The sequence below is a fragment of the Hyalella azteca genome, unplaced genomic scaffold (genome assembly GCF_000764305.2).
Source record: "Hyalella azteca isolate HAZT.00-mixed unplaced genomic scaffold, Hazt_2.0.2 contig6050, whole genome shotgun sequence".
NCBI lineage: Eukaryota > Metazoa > Arthropoda > Malacostraca > Amphipoda > Hyalellidae > Hyalella > Hyalella azteca.
The window spans coordinates 64,409-90,242 of NW_025936222.1; the positions used below are offsets into that span (position 1 = coordinate 64,409).

General features: G+C 42.8%; 1 protein-coding gene across 1 annotated transcript in view; it reads left to right on the forward strand.

The window, feature by feature from the left end:
- LOC108666004 (unconventional myosin-Ia) overlaps window positions 1-24,748 on the forward strand; it is a 33,128-nt gene extending 8,380 nt beyond the window's left edge. Inside the window, exons 6-27 of the mRNA XM_047880728.1 lie at window positions 474-537; window positions 856-869; window positions 1,529-1,613; window positions 2,914-3,020; window positions 3,416-3,563; window positions 4,605-4,813; window positions 5,600-5,719; window positions 5,938-6,051; window positions 6,405-6,670; window positions 6,902-7,038; window positions 7,400-7,589; window positions 9,766-9,837; window positions 10,041-10,185; window positions 15,430-15,579; window positions 16,879-16,965; window positions 17,009-17,068; window positions 19,898-20,029; window positions 21,329-21,435; window positions 21,809-21,944; window positions 22,408-22,531; window positions 23,201-23,426; window positions 23,596-24,748. Coding sequence (XP_047736684.1) covers window positions 474-537; window positions 856-869; window positions 1,529-1,613; window positions 2,914-3,020; window positions 3,416-3,563; window positions 4,605-4,813; window positions 5,600-5,719; window positions 5,938-6,051; window positions 6,405-6,670; window positions 6,902-7,038; window positions 7,400-7,589; window positions 9,766-9,837; window positions 10,041-10,185; window positions 15,430-15,579; window positions 16,879-16,965; window positions 17,009-17,068; window positions 19,898-20,029; window positions 21,329-21,435; window positions 21,809-21,944; window positions 22,408-22,531; window positions 23,201-23,426; window positions 23,596-23,719 — 2,817 coding nt within the window. The 3' untranslated portion in view covers window positions 23,720-24,748. The remainder of the gene's footprint in view (window positions 1-473; window positions 538-855; window positions 870-1,528; window positions 1,614-2,913; window positions 3,021-3,415; window positions 3,564-4,604; window positions 4,814-5,599; window positions 5,720-5,937; window positions 6,052-6,404; window positions 6,671-6,901; window positions 7,039-7,399; window positions 7,590-9,765; window positions 9,838-10,040; window positions 10,186-15,429; window positions 15,580-16,878; window positions 16,966-17,008; window positions 17,069-19,897; window positions 20,030-21,328; window positions 21,436-21,808; window positions 21,945-22,407; window positions 22,532-23,200; window positions 23,427-23,595) is intronic.
- The last annotated feature ends 1,086 nt before the right edge of the window (window positions 24,749-25,834 follow it).

The window sequence follows — 25,834 nt, forward strand, 5'->3', positions numbered from 1 at the left end:
TTTGTATATTAGTCATGACTTCTGCTAAAAAATCAGTCATTAAGCGAATATGATAATCGGTAAAGACTGTTCAATTACAAGCTAATATAACCTTGAGGCTCTCATTCAATGCAGCAACATTTAATGGTAAGAGAGAACAGCTGAGCTGTCCGCCCAGACTATCACACCATCGTTACTGAGCGAAATTTACCGCCACCCAATTTATTGTGTCCTAATTTGGCTTTTTGCCGTACTTAATTGCCATTTTATTCGTTGGCTTCGATTGTAAATGTTTAAAGTTCATATTCACTTCATATAATCTGTTAAATTACTTATTTTTATCTTTCGAGATCATTTATCCTTGCTATTATTGTAGCTATCAATAATATTATTGTTATCTCATTATACAATGTTATTATACAATTATACAATTATATAATTATACAATACATACTCATTCCGTCCTCTGGAACACGTAAATTTTTCCCACGCAGGCCAAGCACGTGGAGCTGGAGCTGGACCACAGAGGGGAGGCTGTCGGTGGCACCTTCACCTGCTGTGAGTGTCACGAGGCTGCAACAGAAGCAGTTCATGGCTGTGTTATATGCCTGCTAATAAAGTGATTGTATATACAAGTTATATGAAATGTTTTATGGCTTTTGGAACGCATTTTATGCAGGTCTTGAAGAACGTAGTGAAGTAGTCTGTCACTTCTGCCGACTTATAACAGGCGAGATTAAAATTTTTACTACTTAGCTATTGTGATTAGGTATTATGCAATAGAATACAATAGTAATTTTCCGCTATGATTGGAGTGAAAGTTTTAGATGATAATATAATAATAATTTTTTATCTCCTACTGCTTCCCGACACCAGATTTACTGGAAAAAGTGAGTAGTTCAAACAATGCCCTTTATTTTATTTACTACTTGAGATGCTAAATGCATATTTTTGACGGTTTTTATTGTCAAATATATTAATGCGCCAGATAAAAAAAAATATTTCTCTCTCCACTGGAGTATAAATTATACATTTTGACTACATACTCAAATCATTACGAATTCTTTAAATTGGGTCTAACATTTACAATAACCATGCATAGCAGTAAAGAATTTGTTACGACAAAACAGTAGGTATCCCGACATCACGGCAGCAACTGTATTGCGAACCTGTGCTTACTAGGAACTAGTTATATGTATTAGGGTTGTTGATACTAAGCTACCATCCTCGTCGGACGTCTCCTTCTGATCCAAATCTTACGTGTACTATGGATTGCTGCTACTTTAATAAAGTAGTTTACGGCAGCGCGTGATTTGTTACTTATAGATTTGTTATAGCTGACGTGGAGAACCAACAGAAGAATATTACAATAGCCTAATTACAGGAGTACGACAGTGTAATTATTCATGTATTCGTGTTAACAAGCATGTCTAAATTGGTTGAAGCGCATTGCAATGCGACTACTCAGCCATATCACTTAACACAAGTATAATAATTATACAGGAATAATTATTAATAAGTTCAGGTAATTCCCCTTATATTGTGACAGGGTCGAGTGACTCGCCGCCACGCTAGCGAGCGCGGCTTCCACTTCTGCTACCAGCTCGTGACGGGCGCCCCGCCCCCCGTACTCAGTGAGTGCCAGCCTGGGGTAACTTATATGAGGGGGTAATTCTTTGGTAACTGGTTACCCCAGGTTGAGGGTAATTCTTGTGTCATTAGATGCTGTTTGGTATTTGGTTACCCCAGATTGAGGGTAATTCTTGTGTCATTAGATGCTGCTTGGTAATTGGTTACCCCAGATTGAGGGTAACTCTTGTGTCATTAGATGCTGTTTGGAAATTGGTTACCCCAGATTGAGGGTAATTCTTGTGTCATTATATGTTGTTTGGTAATTGGTTACCCCAGATTGAGGGTAATTCTTGTGTCAATAGATGCTGTTTGGTATTTGGTTACCCAAGATTGAGGGTAATACTTGTGTCATTAGATATTGTTTGATATTTGGTTACCAAGATTGAGAGTAATTCTTGTGTCATTAGATGATGTTTGGTAATTGGTTACCCCAGATTGAGGGTAATTCTTGTGTGTGTCATTAGATGCTGTTTGGTATTTGATTACCCCAGATTGAGGGTAATTCTTGTGTCATTAGATGCTGTTTGGTATTTGGTTACCCCAGATTGAGGGTAATTCTTGTGTGTGTCATTAGATGCTGTTTGGTATTTGGTTACCATAGATTGGGGGTAATTCTTGTGTCATTAGATGCTGTTTGGTATTTGGTGACCCCAGATTGAGGGTAATTATTGTGTCATTAGATGCTGTTTGGTAATTAGTTACCCCAGATTGAGGGTAATTCTTGTGTGTATCATTAGATGCTGTTTGGTAAGTGGTTACCCCAGATTGGTAGTAATTCTTGAGTGAAATCTTCACTGTCAGGCGCTCTGTCCCCTATCCCGAGCGAGGAGGTGGCATGAGGCAGCTCTTAAGAGTATAGAGACCTCGTCGCTGGGTTTATGAAATTATCAGCGGGTGCATGTAGCAATACTCTACCGGAAATGTGTGCACTTCACAACTGATGCAGGCAACCTTTTATTTGTCCTCATATGTAGCAGCTCCCCTCATATTTACTGTATTGTGCATTGTCATTTTGGTGGGTTGTTTTTATTCGGTAGTAATTTTGTCGATAAATATTCTTCGAAAAAGTGAAAGAACTCTCGAAAAAAATATCTCAACTCATGTTGAAAACTGAAATTTCAGCTAAAATCTTGATGCAATCAAAAATCGACAATTTTACGAGACGTAATCCATTCTTCATAGCGTTAAATTTTTAAGCAAATAATCGGATAAATTCGTCGAACGTAATATAATTGAGTCATGTTCATGACATGACAGCAACACACTCCAGCCACGTTCAAAACATGTCTTCCGTGTTCACAGAAAGCCTGCGACTGCAGAGAAGCTCTGAACAGTACACGATGCTGACAACAGCACGACCAGCGGCCTCTGAGGCTGACGTCGACAAGCACGAATACGCCGAGACCAAAGTAAGCACGAACGCCAATACGCCGAGACCTAAGTAAGCACGAACGCTAATACGCCGGGACCAAAGTAAGCACTAACACGAATACGCCGGGACCAGAGTAAGCACTAACACGAATACGCCGGGACCAGAGTAAGCACTAGCACTAATACGTGGTGTTGCTTCCTTATATGTCATGGGACCGCCATGTGCATAGCATGTTCACTCTGGTAACAGTGAATTAAAAAGGGTTAACCACCGGATATGTGATATGCAGGCAATTTAGGATCATATTTAGATCATTTGTAATTGATATTCGGCGATAAAATCCCACTGGGAGCATCGCACAGTGAACTAATAATACAAAAATATGGGCTAATAAATACAAAAAATGTAATAACTTGCATTTGACGGCCTCAGCACGCCCTGGACGTACTGGGGCTGGACGATGCAGAGCAGTTGGCCGTGTTCAGCGTCGTGGCGGCCGTACTGAAGCTCGGCAACGTCGGCTTCACGGCCGTCAACAACATTGACGGCACCGAGGGCTGTGCGCTCCACAACGAGTACGGTCAGTGCGATGTAACTAGTGCTGTTAGTGGCAGGCGCTGGTAGGGTCAGTGCGATGTAACTAGTGCTGTTAGCGGCAGGCAGTGGTAGGGTCAGTGCGATGTAACTGGTGCTGTTAGCGGCAGGCAGTGGTAGGGTCAGTGCGATGTAACTGGTGCTGTTAGTGGCAGGCGCTGGTAGGGTCAGTGCGATGTAACTGGTGCTGTTAGTGGCAGGCAGTGGTACGGTCAGTGCGATGTAACTGGTGCTGTTAGTGGCAGGCAGTGGTACGGTCAGTGCGATGTAACTGGTGCTGTTAGTGGCAGGCAGTGGAACGGTCAGTGCGCTGTAAATGGTGCTGTTAGTGGCAGGCAGTGGTATGGTTGTTTCGCTTTACTGTCCTTATAATGTGCTGCTGTTTATACGACCATTTATGCATACGTCACCTGCCTACCCTTACATTGGTACGACCAGTACCCTTCTATTGGTACGGCAAGTACCCTTCTGTTGGTACGGTCAGTACCCTTCTGTTGGTACGGTCAGTACCCTTCTATTGGTACGGCCAGTACCCTTCTGTTGGTACGGTCAGTACCCTTCTGTTGGTAGGTCAGTACCCTTCTGTTGGTACGGTCAGTACCCTTCTATTGGTACGGCAAGTACCCTTCTGTACGTACGGTCAGTACCCTTCTGTTGGTACGGTCAGTACCCTTCTATTGGTACGGCCAGTACCCTTCTGTTGGTACGGTCAGTACCCTTCTATTGGTACGGCAAGTACCCTTCTGTTAGTACGGTCAGTACCCTTCTGTTGGTACGGTCAGAGACTAAAATCTGTCTCATTCAGATTGCGAGCCATTGCTTATTGTATTTACATGGTCCGAGTAAGAATATAGAACAGATGTTCGTTATATTACCTGCACGGTAGATGCATGTGATATTTTGACGAGGAGAGTCTGTCAAGTTTCAATGAGGTAGGCGGTTAATTTTTTTCATTTTTAAGCAGTTAATATGAAGCATATTTCCCATGTATATTATGAACGGCTGACGAGTTTCCTGCCACGCACAGAGGCGCGCGAGGCGTGCGAGTTGCTGCAATGCAGTCCCCGTCAGCTGCTGCAGGCGCTGCGCCTGCGCTCGTCTGCTGGCAGTGAGGAGGAGACTGTCAGCATGGAGCTGACAGCCTGTCAGGCCATCGCTGCCAGAAATCTTCTCTGTCAGGCACTCTATGCCAGACTCTTCTCGTGGCTCGTTACCAGAATCAACCAATCGCTCAAAGTCAGTATAAGTTAGGAAAATTAACTGAGTTTTTTTTTTTGTGCATAACTTTTATACGAGGTATTAATGTCGCCAAGGTGCATTCATTATATATAATCAGCTATGGGAATAAATTTCTTAATTCAGACTAAATACGTTAGCTAAACAAACTTAGCCCTGCGTCGTGAGGAGAAACGCATTCTCCATCAGTAACGTTCAGTATTAATTCAGTAAATCTTCTAGTATTATTTTAAATGGAGACTGAATTAATACTTCATTAGACCTATTCCCTTTGAGATTTTGTAAAGAATTCGCACATGAACTCGGTTTTATTGCTTTCTTCACTGAATATCAAGTAAAATTCTTTGATATTTCTTAGCCTTTGTGAAGGTTTCAAATTATGACTCGATATTTCAGTTAATTTCTTGTCATTGGAAAATTGTACCAGAAACCAAAAACAACTTATCATGAAGAAAGGTGATAGATTTTTCCATAATGAAAATATAATATATAAAATAAATGATAGGGGGAATTAAAGAAAAATTTTCTAAATTGGGTTCTAATAAAATTTGTGATTTCATGCCGTAATCGATTGGTAAAATCGTTTCACATCAATATTGCAAATATCACTGTAATATTAATATTACAAACTAAACTGTACCGTTAATGTAACACAAATCCCCGTAATAATTGTATTACAAACAATGAATATTTCTGAAATATTAATGTCACAAATATTATTGTAATATATATATTACTAATATTACCATAAGAATAATATCATAAATGTCACTGAATATTGTGCAGGTCGGAGAGCCGTCAAGACGGAAGGTGTTGAGCATCGTGGACGTGTTCGGCTTCGAGATCCTGGAGCGCAACAGCTTCTCGCAGCTCGTCATCAACTACAGCAACGAGCGCCTCACGCAGGCGAGTGGTGCACTGAACTCGCCTCTCGAAGGATGGTTCGAAGGATGCTTGTTTTTCTACACTCCATAAAAACAAATACGCGATTGAAGTCCCACTCATTAATACTTCGCCGTAATGCATCTGATTTGAATAAGTAATGCTAAAAAGCATGCAGCGATTCACAGGACAATGATTTATTCACTGCCGAGCTCCACTCACGAGCGCCGTGCACTGCGCAGGTGGTGAGGCAAGCGACGCTGCAGGAGCGGCAGGAGGAGTACGTGAGGGAGGGGCTCGACTGGATCACGCTGGACAGTCCTGTGGGCATGCCAGCACTGCAGCTACTGCAGCAGGTACTGTGCACTGCAGCTACTGCAGCAGGTACTGTGCACTGCAGGTACTGTGCTTTGCAGGAGATGTTCGGCCTGAAACACTAAGTTCGGATAGAATAAAAGCTAAGGAATTTGCATCTCGTTCAAATTTCGATATTGGAGCCGTAAATCATTTTTGGCCGCTATTCGAGTTAATTTATTAAACAATCGTGCATCGACATTTTTCACAAATTTCTTAATGATTTCTGCGTTTCAAATACAAATTCATGGCATCTTAAACTTTTCATCCTCTTTATAACGTTTTGCAGTTTTCTATGAAGGAGAATGTACAGCGTTCCTGAAAAAATATATTCCCGTAATTTTTTCACAAACAGAGCAAATCGGGCGTCTTGGCGCTAATAGAAGAACTGACGCTTCGTCCCGCGCCAGACCCTGACTCTTGTCTGCACAAACGACCCTCCCAGCAGGCGTGTCAGACGCAAGGGGACGCGTCTTCGTCTTATGAGGAAGAAGACCTCCTGAAACTCCTGGCGAAGACCTACGCAGGGCATCCCTGTGTCGATGTCAAGCCTGGAACCTCAAGTGCCACCTCCAGCAGGCACCAGCATCCCGATAATAATCTTCCCGTTGATGCTTTTAGGTAACTAATTGTTGGTGACGATATCGGGTAACTTATTTATTATTTATTGTTGTTTACATGATTGACTGCCACAGTCCGCAACAATTAGCCCGTCGAGGTCCTAATGTTTGATGCCACCTAAATTAATGTCGCAGTCTCGTTCCAATATATGCTTTTAAATTAACAGTATGTTACACGGTGACTTCTTGTAACGCTTCTCCTCTTATGATTTTGTAACTTCGCACTGCTCAGAATACGTCACTTTGCTGGGTCGGTGACGTACAGCGTTAAAGGCTTCCTCGCCCAGAACCTGGACGAGCTGTCCAAGGACCTGAGTCACGCAATGCACTGCAGCCACCACCTCTTCCTTAGCTCACTATTCCCTGAAGGTCACATATTTGTGGTATTTCTCATATTTATTTTGATATCGGGTCTAGTTAAAACTACTTCTTTTTCAGAAGACGCTGTCTCGATTTACGTTTGGAGATGTGACCTTTTTCGTACTCTATTCTGTTTCAAATAATTTGGAATACGTTGGAGAACGTGAACAACTTTCAAATCATGGTTTTCAACGTCAGAAAAATGATAATTATAATCTGTGATATAACATCACAACCACTGCAGTATTTTCCGAAAAAAATTATCTCAATTCAATACAACCCTGAATGCTTATTACGTCAAATATTGTTTTTGGGTGCATTAAATTACATTCACATATAAATTTATTCGAAAACTATTTTACTCGCTCAGGCAACCCACGGCGAGCGCCGCACAAGCGCCCGGCGAGCGTGGTGGCGCAGGCGCAGATCTCACTTGCGTCGCTCGTACGCCACGTGGCGGGCAAGAAAATCAGCGTCGTCCACTGCCTCAAACCCAACGACTCGAAACTGCCGGCACAGCTGGACCAGGAGCTACTGGCACACCAAGTCAGATATCACTGGTGAGGGTACAGGACAGTTGGACCAGGAGCTGCAGGCACATCAGATATCACTGGTGAGGGTACAGGACAGTTGGACCAGGAGCTGCAGGCACATCAGATATCACTGGTGAGGGTACAGGACAGTTGGACCAGGAGCTGCAGGCACATCAGATATCACTGGTGAGGGTACAGGACAGTTGGACCAGGAGCTGCAGGCACATCAGATATCACTGGTGAGGGTACAGGGCAGCTGGACCGGGAGCTGCTGGCACACCAAGTCAGATATCACTGGTGAGGGTACAGGGCAGCTGGACCAGGAGCTGCTGGCACACCAAATCAGATATCACTGGTGAGGGTACAGGGCAGCTGGACGAGGAGCTGCCAAGTCACCACCAAGATGTGTAAAGTACGGTTCATACAGAAGGTTGCTGTTCTATACCAGCACGTTTAGTGTACACCAAGAACTTTTTCTCTCTCTAATATGATGGGCAATTTATTCATGCATCTTCATTCACATATCAATATACAGATAAATTTAAATACTTTATTAACTTTATGCACCGTCTTCGAAACCAATATTGGACAATGGACGAAAAAGATTATTCATGAGCGGATGAAGAATGCGGCTGACGGGATGAGCCCAGAAACATGCTTTTTTCAGCTGGCCAAGCTCAGAGGCTCTAATTCCAGATTCTGTTACATTATGACACAGTCTTAATCATTCGCCTCGTATTGAAGGATAAACAAGCAGGCTATGATGACCTACACCGCCGCCTCACGTCTCTCCTGCCATTCCAAGAGCTCATGCGATTCTTCCGTTTTCGAATGGATCCGACCAAGGTGATATACACACTTATAGGAGAGTACCAACCGTCTCCGCCTCCACTCTCTCCCGTTGCCTCTTCTTCCAACTGCTTACGATTCTCCGCTGCTGCTGTCTTTTGCTATGCCAGGCAGTGTCAACACCGCCATCAACTCGCCGTCTTCTTGGCTATTGAGGGGCCATCAGGAAGTCGATGAGGAGCCTCGGGTCCTTGAGGAGCCCCATGTGATCAGTGTACAGTCCGTCGCACAGGTTTCTCAAGTTCACTTTGTAGGTCTGCTGCTGATGAGGATTTCGGCGCTTCTGGTTTTCTTGTTTGTGACTGACACTTGTTGTGAAATATCATAATCTTCTCGATAATATTGGTCTTCCTGATTTTGGAATACGGGCTTGCTTCTATTGCGTCATTACTTTTGGAGAGACTTGCGCACTCAGCCTCACCATCTCTACGTTACGGAGAGACAGAAAACCACTTTTACTAAACGTCTAAAAGCCAGCTTTGTGCCTTTGATCTCTTCCTCACGGTTTTCAAACAAGTATAAAACACGTTTCGCCTTTACCATTTTTGTACAGCGAGGTAATTAAGGAAGCAATTATACTCTGCCACTCATGTTCGAAATTCGAAGCATTATTTGTGAATGAGGAAAATATGGTACACATCAGCCAGTTTGAGCAACTCACATATCCCAACCAGGTAAAAACACCGAAAATTTTCCCCTTCAAACACTGCATAATAACCTGTTTTGAGAGAATTGAAAACATTTCTCGACCATCCTAATAAACAGGCTTGTCGTTCCCCAAGCCTCGTACTGAATAGGCGAGGACATCTTGCCGAATATCCGTCTGACAACCATCAATTGGTATCACTGCTGCATTTCACATTTCTATACCATCGAACCTTCCTTCATCACCACTTCATCCATGCACCGATACCACTGTAATATCCTTCAGGACCACAGTTGTCATCTCTGTCTATTGTACTACATTGTGGTACCATTTCCCCTTCTCTATATGGGACCATTTTTATTATATACCAAAATATCACTGTATGAAAACTGGATAGCATCTTTAATGATCAATACTAAAATATATTCAAATCACTATGGTATGATTTCTGATGCCAACCCACGCTTTTCATTGTGTCTTAAGTGTTTCATACAATTTTCATGCAAAAGTTCCTATGTATCTTTTCTTGTAACTTGAATTTATTTTCAGAATTAGTAAATTTTAGGAGATTTATTTTAAAAAATATTCACCATTTATAATAACGTATGCCGAATATATTATTGCTGAACACGCGAGTGCGTTCCAAAATTGAGAATATAATTATATATGATATTATTATATTGTAATTTTGTTACATGATTTGGGCAGTCTGCTGGAGAGCTGCAGTGTGAGCCGGGAAGGCTGGATACAAGGCTGGACTCATCAGCAGTTCCTCCAGAGGTGGGTCAGCAGTTCCTCCAGAGGTGGGTCAGCAGTTCCTCCAGAGGTGGGTCAGCAGTTCCTCCTAGGTGTGTCATTATGACCAGAACAAAATTTGCATAACCAAAGTTGAGTCTGGCCTTGAAAACCTCAAACATATCCAACGCTATCTCCACGTACTTGTGTCCTACTGAGCCTCCATCACACTCACTATCCCTACACAGGTACGGGCTGCTCTCGCCTCACACATGGCCTCACTGGAGAGGCTCGAGCTTAGAGGGCAGTGCGCTGCTGTTGGCAGACCTCTGCCTCACGCCCTCACAGTACACCTTCGGCCGTACGAGAGTTTACGTCAAAACGCACAGCACGGTGAACTTTTATATATCTTATACGGTATATTTTGTTTCAATCAGTTGGCAATGTTGCAAAGCCGTGATTTCTGCTACTTTGCCAACAGATAATCTAAGGAAAAAATTATAATTGAGTCAGCATGATAATCGAATGTCTAGAGTTCACACTTATTTAACATTTTGAGTGAAATTAATACCAGATAAATCATTAGATTAAAAACGCGTACCATGAATTTTATGACGACGATCAATGAAAGCGGTTTTGCCAAAATCGCACCAAAAGTTGAAAGTCACAAAAAGCTGAGTATATGAAGAATTTTACTTAGACAATTCAATTTTTTGGGAAATATCGCCTATATAAAAAATTCCGTCCACACCCTATCACAGCTAACGCATTACACCACACCTTGCCACAACTAACACACCACACCACACCCTGCCACAACTATACACCACACCATGCCACAACTAACACACCACACCCTGCCATAACTAACGCACTACACCACACCCTGCCACAACTATGCACCACACCCTACCACAACTAACACACCACACCACTCCCTGCCACAACTAACAAACCTTATGACATTATGATGATTGTAGGACTTCTCAGTCCATGGTCAATCTGATGCTCCGCCTTCGTCGTCCTCCGTCTCCAAGTCGTTGATAGGCAGGTCACCCCGCCCTCGGGTCCCATATGTAACGTTGGACATGTTCCGTCTATTTACCCTCCTTGGGGGCAGCTGATGCAAAATGTTGTTGCTTGTTGAGTGCTAAGGGTAATTTTCCATAACTGGACAATCCGGGATCTACGTTAGAAATTTGTTCATTTGTCTCGTGAAAGTCGCAAGGGCAAACTCCCCTCTTCTCAGCACCTTTGTTAAGACGTTAAACAGCCTTGGTCCTACCACGGACAGTGATCCCATACGAAGAGTCTATTCTGGCCGCGGCACGGTTATTGAATTGAGGAATGCTGCACAATCTCCCCCTCCTTTAGTTGTAATACGTCACAATTTTGGAGGTCACACACTCAAAGTTGAGTAACCAGTCCGGTTATCATCTTCCAAGTGTACTGTATGATATACTTTTCTCTTCTCCACTCCAGTGATTACAGTCCCAGGTGTTTCAGCCTTTCCCAGTAGTTCAGGTCCAGCTCCCTCATACAGGTGATCCTGTACGTCTTCACGTACAGGATACAATTTTCGCACCACTCCCGACTTGAGTGGTGCCCAAAGCTGACAGCAGTATTCAAGATTGAGGAGCACGAAGGCTCTGAAGAGTGTAATCATTGGCGCTGCTTCGCTTGTTCCAAATGTTCGCCAGATCCACTCCATCTTTTCTCTCCCTCGCGCAACGATTTCCTCGATGTGATCATCGAACGTGGCTTCAGTACTCATCAACTATCAGAGATCTCAAACAAGTTACCTCTCTTAAATTTCTGTGCCATCCGATGCCAAGTAGCGATGTGGAATCCCTATATCTATGTCAACTTGGTATCTCATTACTTCAAGTTTGGTGCCGTTGAATTGCATATTATTCACTATGGCCCAATCATAGATTGTCGACAAGTCCTCCTGTAACCTTTCGCAGGCAAGGTCCACTGTGATCTTCATCAGCACACTTGTATGGTCCGCAAATGACGATGTAGATGCGTGTGTAAGTTCCGAGTCGATATCGGCGAGTGGATATGGAAGAGGATCGGTTCAAGCACCGAGACTAGCTGCACTCCGCTTTTCACCCTCGCTTCTCTCGATTTCGAGTTTCCAATTGCGATAGCTTGTACTCTATTTGTAAGGAAGTTGTGGATCCACCTAACAGGTTTTCTCCTACCCCCAACAGTCTCAGCTTTCTGAAGAGCACCGCATGGCCATTTTGTCGAAAGCTTTAGCAAAGTCCAGGTATACTACACGCTAGCTCCCTCCTCCAGTAGGGCCATAAGGCGGTGATGGTGTTCTAGTAACTGTGGCAAACAGGAACGATTTCGGCGAAACCATGTTGCCCGTTAATATATATGTAGTTCAGCCTCTTCCATATACTTGACAAGCCCACTGACCACTACCTTCTCAAAATCCTTGATCACTTATGAGGTCAAGGTTACCGGTCTGTAATTTTGAGGTCTGTCCTTTGAGCCTCTTATATAAATTGGCGTTTATCAGTCCCACTTTTAGGCCCTCAGGAATAACTCCCTCCATCATCGAGGCTTTCCGAGCATTGTGAACAGGGCCTTCAGAGTTCCAACACGCTTCTTCAACAACACTGCCGGAATTCCATCCGGTCCTGGAGCTGAGAACGTCGCCAGTTCTTTGATACTTATTTCCATATTTTCTGGCCCAAATTTAATTTTATCCGACCCCCTTCCACCTGGCAGCTCCTGGAGAACTTCGATTTCGTTCTCCTCCCTTGAGTAGAGAGGGTTAGTGAAGACTGATTCAACTGCGATCTTAGTAGCTCACACATGCCCTGTTCATCTCCAACAAGGACATCGTGATCTTCCAGCGGGCCAATAACTGGCGTCTTTATTTCAGCCTTGGACTGGGCGCATTTGAAAAAAAATTCTTTGGGTTCTCTCTGATTACCTCAACTACTCGTTCCTCGGCGACTTCTTCTTCCATCCTGTGCGAATCCTGCAACTTGAGTTCGGTTTCCTTGTGCAAATTTACTTGTCTATGTCTCCTCAGATTACTAGTGGACTCACCTATTTATTTATTCAATCGTATGAGTTTTCTCATGAGGATTCGTCGGCCTCTCGGAATGCAGCAGATTTGAGCCTGTTTTTCTCGGGGTATGACACACACATACCTGTGCTAGTTTCTCACATAGTTTTGTGTAAAATTCCTCTGCATTCATTTCGTGAAACTCTTATCTCCAATCAGTTTCGTCAAGTTCATTTCGTATTGCTTCCCAATCTGTTCTTCGATGGGGAAATTGAGTCCTGCCAGTCACTTTTAGGGTATAGCCCTGGGCTGCGTATCACTTCAAATTGTCTGGGTATCCACCATCACCAGGCGGTGGTCTGACAGTGAGGTTTCTTCAACCCGAACGTCAACCACCATTCTTTCATTATTAGTGAAAAAGAGATCGAGGATATTGTGTTCCCTTGTCGGCAACGTACCTGCTGACTGAGCAATTGTTCCGCAACAAATTTCGCTAGTTTGGCCACTTGAGTTCTGTTGCGGTCACCAACCTCCAAGCCGCCCAGACTTGTCCAACGGATACCTGGAGGATTGAAGTCTCCCCACGTTATCAGGCTGGGGGCTGGTTCACCCAGTCCAGCCATTCTGGTTTCTATTTCCATCAGGGTTTCGTTGAAAATTTCCAATGGGCAAGCGGGCGGCCTATAGACGTTGGCTACGCAGAGGTCAAGTTTTTTTTCATGTGGAGTAGTACGTGATCAACCAATCCATCAGCGTTTCAAGATTCCGATCTCGATTCCACGGTGCTTCTTGCGAGAGAATTCTTAAGGTAAACAATTACTCCCCCCTTCCTCCTCCCTCTCATTAGATCCGCACGATAATGCGGGAATCCTTCCATTGCAATTTCTGCATCAAGGATATATTTTCTTAGGTGCAACTCCGTTAGTGCAATCATAAAGATCCCACGCTCGTCGGCCATATCTCTCAGCACGCCAATCTTGTGATCCAATCTTGTGATCTTCCCAATCCAGCACGCCGATCTCTTTGTGGAAAGAGCCCCTCGATGTTGGCCAGCAGAATGCCAGACTCTTCCCTTTTTGGTGTTCTTACCTGCAGCGATACTGATCGCCAGACGTACCTGGCCCAGCACTCCTTCATCTGGAGTTGCATTAGTTTCAACTGATACATTTGGTGGTGCATTTGGTCCTTCATTTCTAAAAAAGCACTGAGGGTAACTTCTTGCCTCCCACATGTTTCTCTGCTCGATACACATCGGCTTCTCACCGGAGTAGCTAAGTCGTCTATCCTTCTCCATTGACTCCGTTCATTTCCACTCCGTACATTAACTCTCCTTCCAAATGCGCTTCTCTCAGTGTTGCTCTGTCCTCCCTGAGCGCAAGGGAACTGCTTTGCGGTGGGCATCGCCATTGCTGTCAGGGTATAATACTGGTAGTCGCTCTATTGACATTTCCTCCATGTTTTATTGATTTGATGTGGAAACGACAGTTTTCTTTGGGGCAATCCTCTCTGTTCATGATACTCTATCACAGAGTTGGATGATAGCAAGGGCAATGCATACCTTTTTTGCACCCTCTTGGATGACCGCTTCCATAATCAAAGAATTTATAATGCATTCTAGGGTGTGAGAATGCGCATCCTTCACCATTCTCCCGTATTCACATTTCTTTTGAAGATATTTCCACCAAACACCTTTCCAAACTCTCGGCCTGCCTGATAGGCTTCTTGGAAGGAGGGTAAGGTTTGAAAAGATGATGGCAAACCGATCTCCAAATCCAGAAGGTTCAAGGCAGTGGTACAGGTCATAGGGTTGGAGCAGCGTGAGCATCAGGGGGTACGGGCAGGGGGAAGAGTGGGGTTGGAAGTAATTGTGGGGGTAGGGGTATGATTGATGGTCGGATAAGGGGTGGGGGTAAAGTTAGGGCTGGGGGGCGAGGGTAAAAGCGGAGGTAGAGGTGAGGCTCAGATCAGGGGTAAGGGTGGCAGTGAGGTTTCGGCTTATGGGAGGGTTAGGGTTGGGAGAGAGGAGAGGGGAGGGGGAGGAGTTGAGTCTGGGAGGGGTGAAATGAAGGAGGCCGTACTAGAGATGTCTGTATGCCGAACATCCATGGCTGACTGAAGCTTTACTTTACTCACAGTGTATTTATCTTCGCACTCTTCCAGAACGCAGTGTTCGCATGCATATGAAACTCTGGTCTGGTCAAGTCTTACTAGATAGTAAAACGGAAGCTCTGTACCCTGAAGGTGGATAAGTAAACGCAATTTGTTACATTGAACTGCTAATGGTGCATTGCAAGACCTACGGCAGGTTGCACATGAACTTCCGTTCGTGGGCTTAATCACAACACATTTTACCATAATGACGTCCTTTTTTCAAATTCGTTTATCTAGTTGCACTAATTCGGTTTCTAAAGATTCATTATTTCAATGGATAGTCAGTTTGAAAGGCTTTACTATTATTAAGTAGTCTTGTCGTAGCTACACAATCCCTTCCTGTTATTGATCCTCGGTAAGAAATGTTAGGAGGCTCCTGTTAGGGATCCTCGGTGCATGCGTCACACGTCACACTCGCCTCAACTAACACACCTCACCACACTCTGCCGCCGCAGCTGGACGAGCTGGAGCAGGCGAGGCGGGCGAGGGTGGAGGCGCTGGCTGTGGCCATCCAGGCGACGTGGCGGCGACACGTCCAGCGGCGCCGCTTCTGTCGCCTGCGCCGCGCCCAGGCGATCATCGCTGGCGCCTGGCGCCGCCATCGGGTGCGTCTGACGCTTCCAAGTTCCGACGCATAATAATTATTTTTATCCTCTGAATATTTTTTTCTATTATTATCACGCACTTAAATTAATTATTATCCGATAATTCTGAGTTGGCAAGCATGTAACTGTCACTGCCTGCCTTGTACTCATAAGCACGTAATAAGTGTTGCGTAAAATCGAGTGTTACTGTTCGTAAAACTGTGTGTTAACTGTGCGTAAAATCGAGTGTTATTAATAATCGTCACTCATATTGATTGCAATGATAATCTTGCATTCTTGCATGTATTAATAATTGAGATCCAAATGCCATTGGGTTCCTCAGAGCTTATTAAGCTCTAAGAAAGTGTTTTGGAGTCTTGCTAGGCTTAATTGAATTTGATTTTCAGGCGTTGTATTGCATGCATTAACTATGGCCTATATTTTTCGTAACTCTATTCGCTCCTTTCCCATGTCCTTGCATGAAAATAAATCTATTTCATTTTACTGTTTCAATGAACAGAAACTAATCCATAATAAAACCCGCGATATTTTGGGTTTAAAGAATTTTAAGTAAACTTTAACTTAACTGAATTTAGCTTAAATGATTGTTTACGACATTGCATGTGTCACGCATTACATTGCATGCGTCACGCGTTACGACGTCGTAGGTGCGACGGCGGCTGGAAGACGAACTCTACGAGCGGCAGCGCTGGCGCCACTCCCAGGAGACACTCGCCGTGATGGTGAGTGGTGCTACTGGATGATGGTGAGTGGTACTGCTGGATGATGGTGAGTGGTGCTGCTGGGTGATGGTGAGTGGTGCTGCTGGATGATGGCGGGTGGCGCTGCTGGGCTACTTTGAGTGACATTGCTGGATGATGTTGAGTGATGCTGGATGATGGTGAGTGGCGCTGCTGGATGATGGTGAGTAATAAACATAGCAGAAAATGTCATTTACACGGTGAGTAGCGATTTTTTTAGTGGCATGAAATTTCCCTCGTTCTTGCATGACTTATTCCAGTGCAATGTGCATGTCAACTTTTTAGCTGATATTAATCATTACCGACTGCAAAAATTGAGCAAGAACATAAAATCGAGTGACGCATAAAATAATTTATTTGCTTCTATTATGTTTGTTGCTTCATTTTATTATGTAGTTGCTTTAACTTGCACAATTAAATAATTGGAATATCAATACAGAATACATGTTCCCACACCTCAAGAATAGAACTGTTCTAATTCTTAATATAGCCGGGTCATATTTATCTAAGATCAATTTACGTGTAGCAAACGTGCAAGTTAATTGTGTTTTTGCTGCAGGGTCAGGCGTTGGTCAGGAATATGCAGAGGTTCAGAAGAGAAGACTGGGCGGCCACAGTCATACAGAACGCATACGTCACGTATTTGGTGAGTGGCGCGTATCTGGTGAGTNTTGGTCAGGAATATGCAGAGGTTCAGAAGAGAAGACTGGGCGGCCACAGTCATACAGAACGCATACGTCACGTATCTGGTGAGTGGCGCGTATCTGGTGAGTGTCATGTAACTGATGAGTGTCACGTATCTGGTGAGTGTCACGTATCTGGTGAGTGGCACGTATCTGGTGAGTGGCACGTATCTGGTGAGTGGCACGTATCTGCGTATGTGTTGAGCATCACGTAGAGAGGATTGCACCAAAGAAAGCTGCCGTTTCTACCACATCAAATCAAGCAAACTGGTAAAATAGAGAGCACCAATGCTATGCCCTCACAGCTAATGGCGATGCCCACTGCCCCCCCTCAGGGAAGAGAGTGTAAAGCTGAAATAAACACCGTTGTAAGGAGAGGTGATGTACGGAGCCGTGATGTACGGAGCGGAAATTAACTGAGTCCATGGAGAAGAGCGGAAGGCTTAGCTACTCCAATGAGTAGCCAATGTGCTTGGGACAGAGAAGCATGCGGGGGGCAAGAAGTTACCCTCCATGCTTTTTTTATACATGATGAATCTAATGCAACAGCAATTGTATCAGCTAGAACCAATGCAACACCAGATAAAGGAGCTACTTGGCCAGAGACGCCTGGCAGAGCGGTACCGCCGCTCTTAAGAGCACCAAGAAGGGCAGAGTCTGTCTTTCTGCTGTCCAACATCGAGGGGCTCATCCCAAAACGAGCGCGCAACAAGATTGGCGTGCTGAGATAGATGGCCGACGAGAGTGGGATCTTTATGATTGCACTAAAGGAGTTGCACCTAAGAAAAAACATCCGTAATGCAGAAATTGCAGTAGAAAAATATGAACAATATCATGCGGATCGAATGGAAGGGAGGAAAAATGAAGGAGTAATTCATTTACTTACGAACTCCCTCGCAAGAAACACGGTGGAATTTAGATCAGAATCTGGAAACTCTAATGGCTTTGTTGAACACCTGCTACTCCACATCAAAAAACTCTACCTCTTCCTAGCCATAGTCTATAGGCCGCCATCAACTTGTTCGAGATCTCGGAGTGTTGATGAATACAGAAGCCGTCCGTGTTCGATGACCACATCCAGGAAATAGTTGCGCGGGTCAGACAACGGATGGAGTGGATCTGGCGTACACTTCGAACGATAGAAGCAGCGCCAATGATTACACCCTTCAGAGCCCACTTGCTCCTCAATCTTGAGTACTGCTGCCAGCTTTGGATGCCGCTCATGGCTGGCGAGGGCCTAAACTGGAGTCAGTTCAGCGGACCTTCACGTCCAACATCAGCTGTACGAGGGAGCTGGAGCTGAATTGCTGGGGCAGGTTGAAACACCTTGGAGAGGAAAAGAGAAAGATATGTCATAGGACTCACAGGAGATGAGAAGAGATAGATATAACATACTGTACTCTTGGAAGATGATAACTGGATTGGCTCCCAACTTTAACAGTGAGACCTCCAAAATAGTGATATATTACAACGAAAGGCGAGGGACACTGTGCAGAATTTCTCCTTTTAAAACCCAGTCGCGGCCCGAGAACAGACTCTTCGTGAGGGATCACTGTCCGTGTAACGAACGAGGCATTTTAATGCATTGCCAAAGGTGCTGAGAGGAGGGGAGTTCACCCTTGCGACATTCAAGAGACGACAGGACAACTTTTTGAGCAAGATCCCGGATCGTCCAGTTGTGGGAACTATCCTCAGTAAGTGACAAGCAACAGCATCTTGCATCAGCTGGCCCAAGGAAGGGCAGATAAACGATACACAATTACGTTACATCAGAGACCTGGGGGGCGGGGCGACATGTCTATCGACGACATGGTGACGGAGGCCGACGAACGCAGCGCATCAGCTTGACCGTGGACTGAGAAGTGCCAAACGCATCATAAGGTCGTAGGGAGACATTATTTTAGGGAGCAATTTTCCAAGCCAATGTGCTCAAAGTGTTGCCCTGAAAAATTAGAATAGAATAAAATAGAAGTGTCGGCACTGAAGAAATAAGCCCATGTCCTGTTGCCTTCAATGATTCACAAGGGATCTGGCCTTTGGAACCAGATCTTTCCATAACTGATGATTTATTGAGATAGCTGCTGGACCGTGGACTGAGAAGTGCCAAACGCATCATAAGGTCGTAGGGAGACATTATTTTAGGGAGCAATTTTCAAAGCCAATGTGCTCAAAGTGTTGCCCTGAAAAATAAGAATAGAATAAAATAGAAGTGTCGGCACTGAAGAAATAAGCCCATGTCCTGTTGCCTTCAATGATTCACAAGGGATCCGGCCTTTGGAACCAGATCTTTCCATAACTGATGATTTATTGAGATAGCTGCTGGACGTCTGGCCTGGTCCGTAAAGTGCTAGGCATTTTAAGACTGAACATATGCTCCTGCATAGCTTCGTCTAGTCTGTTCTTGAAGGCGTTCATACTCGGAGCGTCAACGATGCTATCAGGGAGGCTGTTTCACATTTCGGTGACTCGACGCGACAAGAAATATTGTCGCATGGTTGTGTTACAACTCATTTTTTAAGTTTATCATTTCATTTCAATTTAGCTCTATTTCAAAATGAGATTGCTATCGGTTGCGGCTTCTTTGATGAAATAGAGTATTAACAAACCTTGCTTACATATTAATTGTCTTGATTAAAAATTTATTATGATATCTCAGAACGAAAATTAACGCTGCAGATCAAGCGTCATCTGTTTGCAGGTAAAAAATGTACGTATTATTCGTTTCACATGAGCCTTGCAAAAGCTACTGACCATGCCTATCGTTTAAACGAATTTCATTCCTGCACCAACACAATACCATGGATATGACATTAGCTCAAAATATGGACAAAATATTCACACAAAACACACACATCCCTGCGACTAATACACAACATCACACGTGTGCCCCGACAGCGGTGGAGGTTCTTAGAGCAGTTGCTCACGACGCCTCCCAGCGAGTCTCCCATCGCCGAGGACTGGCCCACAGCACCCATCCTTATCGCCCCCCTCAGCGCCGCCCTCAGGAGGCTTCACCACCTCAACAGGGTTGGTGAACATCGTAATATTTTATCTAAAATGTTCCACTATTATTCCATCCAACTCGATTATTTTTAAATGCTCATGAGCTCCAGAACTACTTGTTTTGAAAGGTATCTCTATCTGCTTTATCAAAAATGCTAGTCCTAAAAACTTTAATGCGTAGATACTCAACGTTAAAAAATAGGTTAAGTGTAAAAACAGCGTAAAGAAGTGACATAAATTGCATCGTTCCATAACTAACCTTCAGATAGTGAGTCCTGATGCAAACTTTGCGCACAATATGGTTATGGCCCAGTGGTTAAAGTACAGAGTACCAAGATTGGCGCAGAGAGGCGCGGGTTCGATCCCAGCTCTGTGCGCCAGTTTCTGGTCAGAATCGGCGAGGAGGCCGGGCGGTTAAGCACAGCAGAATTGTAGCAGCGAGTTGCGCGTTCGAGACCGCAACAAGCTGTGAATGTTCTGCGATGTTAAGAATCGGCGACAGGCTTACGGCCTAATAAACGCTGAAACCGCTATTGCTGAAACCGCTATTATTATTTATAATATCAATTCTAATCAGTCTAACGTCTGACTAATTAAAAACGTAAAACGTACGTAACGTAATGTTGCATTATTCTCAACTATATACAATGTATGAGAACATGCACCATTAATCATGAATGCATTTTTCTGTGGTACAAATTTGATTAAAGACCAGAAAAGGCATCTTACTAATAATTTTATTGTTTCATGACTTTTTTAATTTGTCAAACGGGGCTTTTCGCTGGCGTTGGTAGATCGAGAAGCTGGTTTCAAAAAGAAGTTTTGATTTGGTATAGAAAAAAGTTCGCCCATTGCTAGTCAATGAATAAATTTCTGTGATAATGAAATAAGCAATGTATTCTGTGTATTGGAAAAACAATGAATAATTTGCTTAAAATCTAAGTAATTTTTATAAAATGAAGTGGATTTTGACGTACAATTATGACAGATTGTTATAAACACTGCAGCCTGAACCTCGAGTGATCTCGCAACAATAGTCTATCAGTTCACTCAGTCTTGAGTTAGCTATACCTCGTTGAGCAATACAATCATGAACTGAGTCTGCTTTATGGATTAGGATTGTCAGCAAGAACATTTTGCTACAATTTTACACGTCCGGCCTGTCAGAAAAGATTATCCGGTAATCATGCAGGCTACTCCTCTATAATAAAGCCCTATGGAATTTCTCTTCTTGATAAGGAGAAATCCAATAAGATACCATGTAGGTACTATAAATTACTCCGTTAGCCAAAATTTAAATTAATTTGTTTTCCATGTATTCAGTGCGCGCAGTATCGGTTAAGGTTCGATCAGACGGCGCGCAACCGCATGCGGGAGAAAGTGACGGCGTCCATCATCTTCAGGGACCGCAAGGCTTCTTACAACAGAAGGTGCGGCAAGTCAAGGCTTTCTTAAGAACTTTTTAGACTTTCATATCTTTGAAACAATTATTTCAACACGGTATTATTCGATTAATGTCTAAGTAAAGACTGTTTCATTGCCCGCTAATAATAAGTCTAACAAAATGCGAACAAATGTATCATTAACTTAAACAACTTCAGTTATCTGCCTACAGTAATGGCACCTTCATTATTTGAATACTCCTGATAATCAATAAATAATAACAATTTTCCAGTCATATTCTCGTACTGCTGAGAAGTAAAAATTTGAATTAATGATGAGAAAAATAGGCCTGAAATTATCTCCGACAAGCTGTGCACTTTGTAATAACAATTAAAGCTGAGGCCTCTTGTTGCCGTGCAGCATAGGACACCCGTTCATGGGAGACTACGTGAGACTGCGACAGAACGCGCAGTGGAAAAAAATCGCTGCCGACACCAACGATCACTACATCGTCTTCGCTGACATCGTTAATAAGATCACCAGATCTGCAGGCAAGGTGATTGCCGGAAAATTTGTATATTAAATCGGTTTGTGAAGAGGTCTTAGGGTATTAGTATAAAAGGGGATATTTGTGTGACGTCCGCTAGTTAACCTCTTAATAATGTATTTTTTACCTTTGTTCTAAGATCAATAATTAAATGATCTCGCTGATAAATTTTACAATGTTGATCCAAAATATAATTCTTCCCTGTTATGGTGTGACATCATAGCACTCTACATAAAATCTACGTTGGCTTAACGCCTCATAAATTTCATGTGAGGAAAATACTCACGTTTCCTTTATCAAGATATTCATTGTTATTTTGTAAAATTCGTAAAGTAGTAAGTAGTCTCGTATTGGCCTACCTGCTGTAAACAAAATCTTTCAGTGCTATTACTATCGATAAAGCTAAATAAAAGTAATGACAGCCTGAAATTAAATTAAAGGTTGAGCAGTTCACCCTCAATTTGTATGTCAGTTCGTGCCGATCCTACTGGCGGTGTCGACGAACGCGCTGCTGGTGGTGGACCAGCGCTCGCTGCACCTCAAGTACCGCATCCCCGCCGCCGACATCGCCAGGATATCGCTCTCTCCGTTCATGGGTCAATACATAACCTAACCTATATTAACCTAACCTATATTAACCTAACCTATATTAACCTAGCCTATATTAACCTAACCTATATTGACCTAACCTATATTAACCTAACCTATATTAACCTAACCTATATTAACCTTACCTAATCTAACCAACAAAACTTAACGTAACTTTTCCCAACCTAACCTAATCTATCCTTACCTAGCCTAACCCAATTTAACCTAACCTAAAATAGCCTAACCTAACCTAACTTAATATAACATATTCTTACTTGCTAATTGTAATATTTATGAACCCGAAAAGATTGTTCCATTAAAAATAATGAAATTTCATTAGATATATAATCACTCGGAATCGAAGAAGAAATCCAAAAATGGATAGCAAAATAAAATATTTTACATGATCTCCAACAACGATGCTGTGATATTATTCTATTTTATCTCAGCATTATTTCTATTTTAACAATCGATTTCTAGTTATTTGATACGGAATATTCTAATGCAAATCAATGCATGGTGTTGACGATTTAGATGTGACTCGACCCATCATATTCACCCACTCACCACATCACCCACTAACCACATCACCCACTCACCACATCACCCACTCACCACTCACTCACCACATCACTCACCACACCACTCACCACATCACTCACCACACACTCCCCCAGACGACATCGCTGTGGTGCACGTGAAGCCCTCGTCGCCGACCACGGACCTGACGGCGCCCAGGCCTCCTGACACGTCGCAGGGCGGCTGCCTCTTCGGCTCGGACGTGGGCAAGCGCAAGGGCGACATCGTCCTGCAGACGGGGCACGTCATCGAGGTCGTGACGAAGCTCTTCCTCGTCGTACAGAACGCCACCGACAGCCCGCCAGACATCGTCATCGCCACCGAGTAACTCTTGGCTCATTAATTATCTCTATTATCGAACATTGCATATAACGCCGGATTTTTCCAGACAAACTCTTCATGCAAAATTGTGTTATGAACAAATATTCTGAATGTTTCCATACTTCGAAAAGTGTGCCACAAAATTTTATTTTGTTTCATAAATCTTTTGCAGATTCGAAACAAACTTCGGAGAGAGCACCGTAGTTTTTTCGTTCCGCACCACTGGATTGGCGGACGTCGCTCCGGGACACATCCGGATTATCCGCCGACAAAACCGGATGGAAGTGCACCTTTGATCTTCCGGTAAACGGCGGAAACGCTTAGGGGAAATTGTCTTATTTGGAATTAACTTGAGTGGTCACTTATTTTTTGTCTCTCATTTCTGCTACTGAAATTATTCGGTTACTTCCACCGATTCAAAGGCAGTATCACGAATGCATTATTTTGAGCAAGAATTATCTTCATTTGTTACATCAAATTCACCCGTTAGTTATATTGTGGTGAAAATATTTTTTCATTCGAGTCAATGAATTCGCAAGACATCCAACACAGATATTTTATTTTTAAACTCAAATTTTTCTGATTTTTTAACTGTCAAATGTTATTTTAAAATTAATAACCTCATGGCCAATCTCCAGCAAATTTGTTCCATTTACGAACAAATTCAAAACCTACTTACAGCTCAATTATTTACAATTTACAGACAGTAGAAAAATAGAAACTTCAGAGCGAATAAACCCCCTTTATTAGTAGTAAAATAATGGAAAAGCGATCAAGTTTTCTTGAGAAAATAAGTGGTAGAAAATATAGAGGAAATAATTTTTATTGATTCTTTTAGCTATACAGCTCAACGAACTTGGTTAGCTCAAGCTTTTCGGATAAGACATTAATTACCATTTTGAAAATTGCCGTTCAAATGTCCATGTGTTCAATTAAGTAAATGAGTTCATATTTTGATCTAGAGAGTGAAATTTATTGTCTGAGAGACAGCAGAACACTATTATTGCAAGGTCATGAGTGGAGCAAGAAATTTTGTGATACAATTTGACATTGCTCGCTAATTTACTATACTTGGCATCGCAAAAAAAGAAAGTTCTTCATCACTAACGCGCATCACCCAGAAATATTGTCGGTTTATCCCGTCATGTACAAGTCCAAACTTTGCGCCTCCACGCAAATAACGTAAAGACAACGGCTAACCGACGTAAATTCAGAGTTTATACGTTTAATCAATTTTGATTTGACGTAAGATTCATTGTGGGTCACAGAAATGTGTTTTATGTTTAAAATTGTCTACATTTCCATATTGAGCAAGTTTTGTTAGAGACCACAGAATTAGTTTTATTTATTAGCTTCTTTCGTTTCGAATGTACAACATTCATTTTCAAGTTAAACTTGAAAATGAATGTTGTACATTCGAAACGTCGTTCAATATTAAAAAATGTCTATCGGTAATTTAATTTTCAATCTTCCAACACCTACGAAGAATTTAGTACGACTAATCGAAAAAACTAATAAATAAGACGCTAATAAATAAAATTAATTCTCTGGTCTTTAACAAAACTTGCTTAAGAGAAGAAATTCTGCCAGCCTACACTAATATTTCCATATTAATACCACAAAAATACTTCATCAAATTTTACGATGTCTCAGTTTTAAACGTTATAACATTAGCGACAAGATTATGAAAATGGCGTCCTGAGGTTAAGGAGTTGCGTGAACTAGTACGTGGACATTGCTGTTAAATAACAATTTTTGGCAAAGCTGATATACTGTATTTGCAACTCGCTAAGAGGCACTGCGAGCATAGTTAGTTATCAATTGTATTTTTTGGCTTGCGGCAGCCCTTCGTCACACTGGGCTTTCTTGCCTTTTTTATGGTAAACTCTTTGCTTGCACCAGGCTGGCTCTAGTTCTAATCTATAGCTTTCATACCTCGAATTTTGCATACAAAGATTATACTTTCAAGTATTTCTTTCAAATTCAGTAGGTAAAGTTAGTGATTATAACTGATGAACGCCACTGTAAAAGTCAAGGGTCGCACTACCGAAAAGCGTAACGAGTTAATAAAATAGTAAATACATTGGCCAATCACTGAGTGCATTTTATGCAAAACACACCAATCATAGGCATGACATCTGCCGCTGCGTGCAGTTTGGACGCTACGTGTACTTAAGCTTCATTTGATCACCTAAAAATTACTGTGCCAATAAATATCATAATTTTTTCCTGTTTCTCCTCCAAACCAGTTTTATAGTAATTGCTATTAAACAAATATTGATAGAGCGGCTCCAGCACTCGAAAAAAAACCGTCATGAAAAATATTTTTCTTTTCAACTCGTTACATTCTTGTGGCGCTGCGTTTACGTGCAGGCCATGGTTTTTCTTGAAGCGGTTCGAAAGGTCATTCT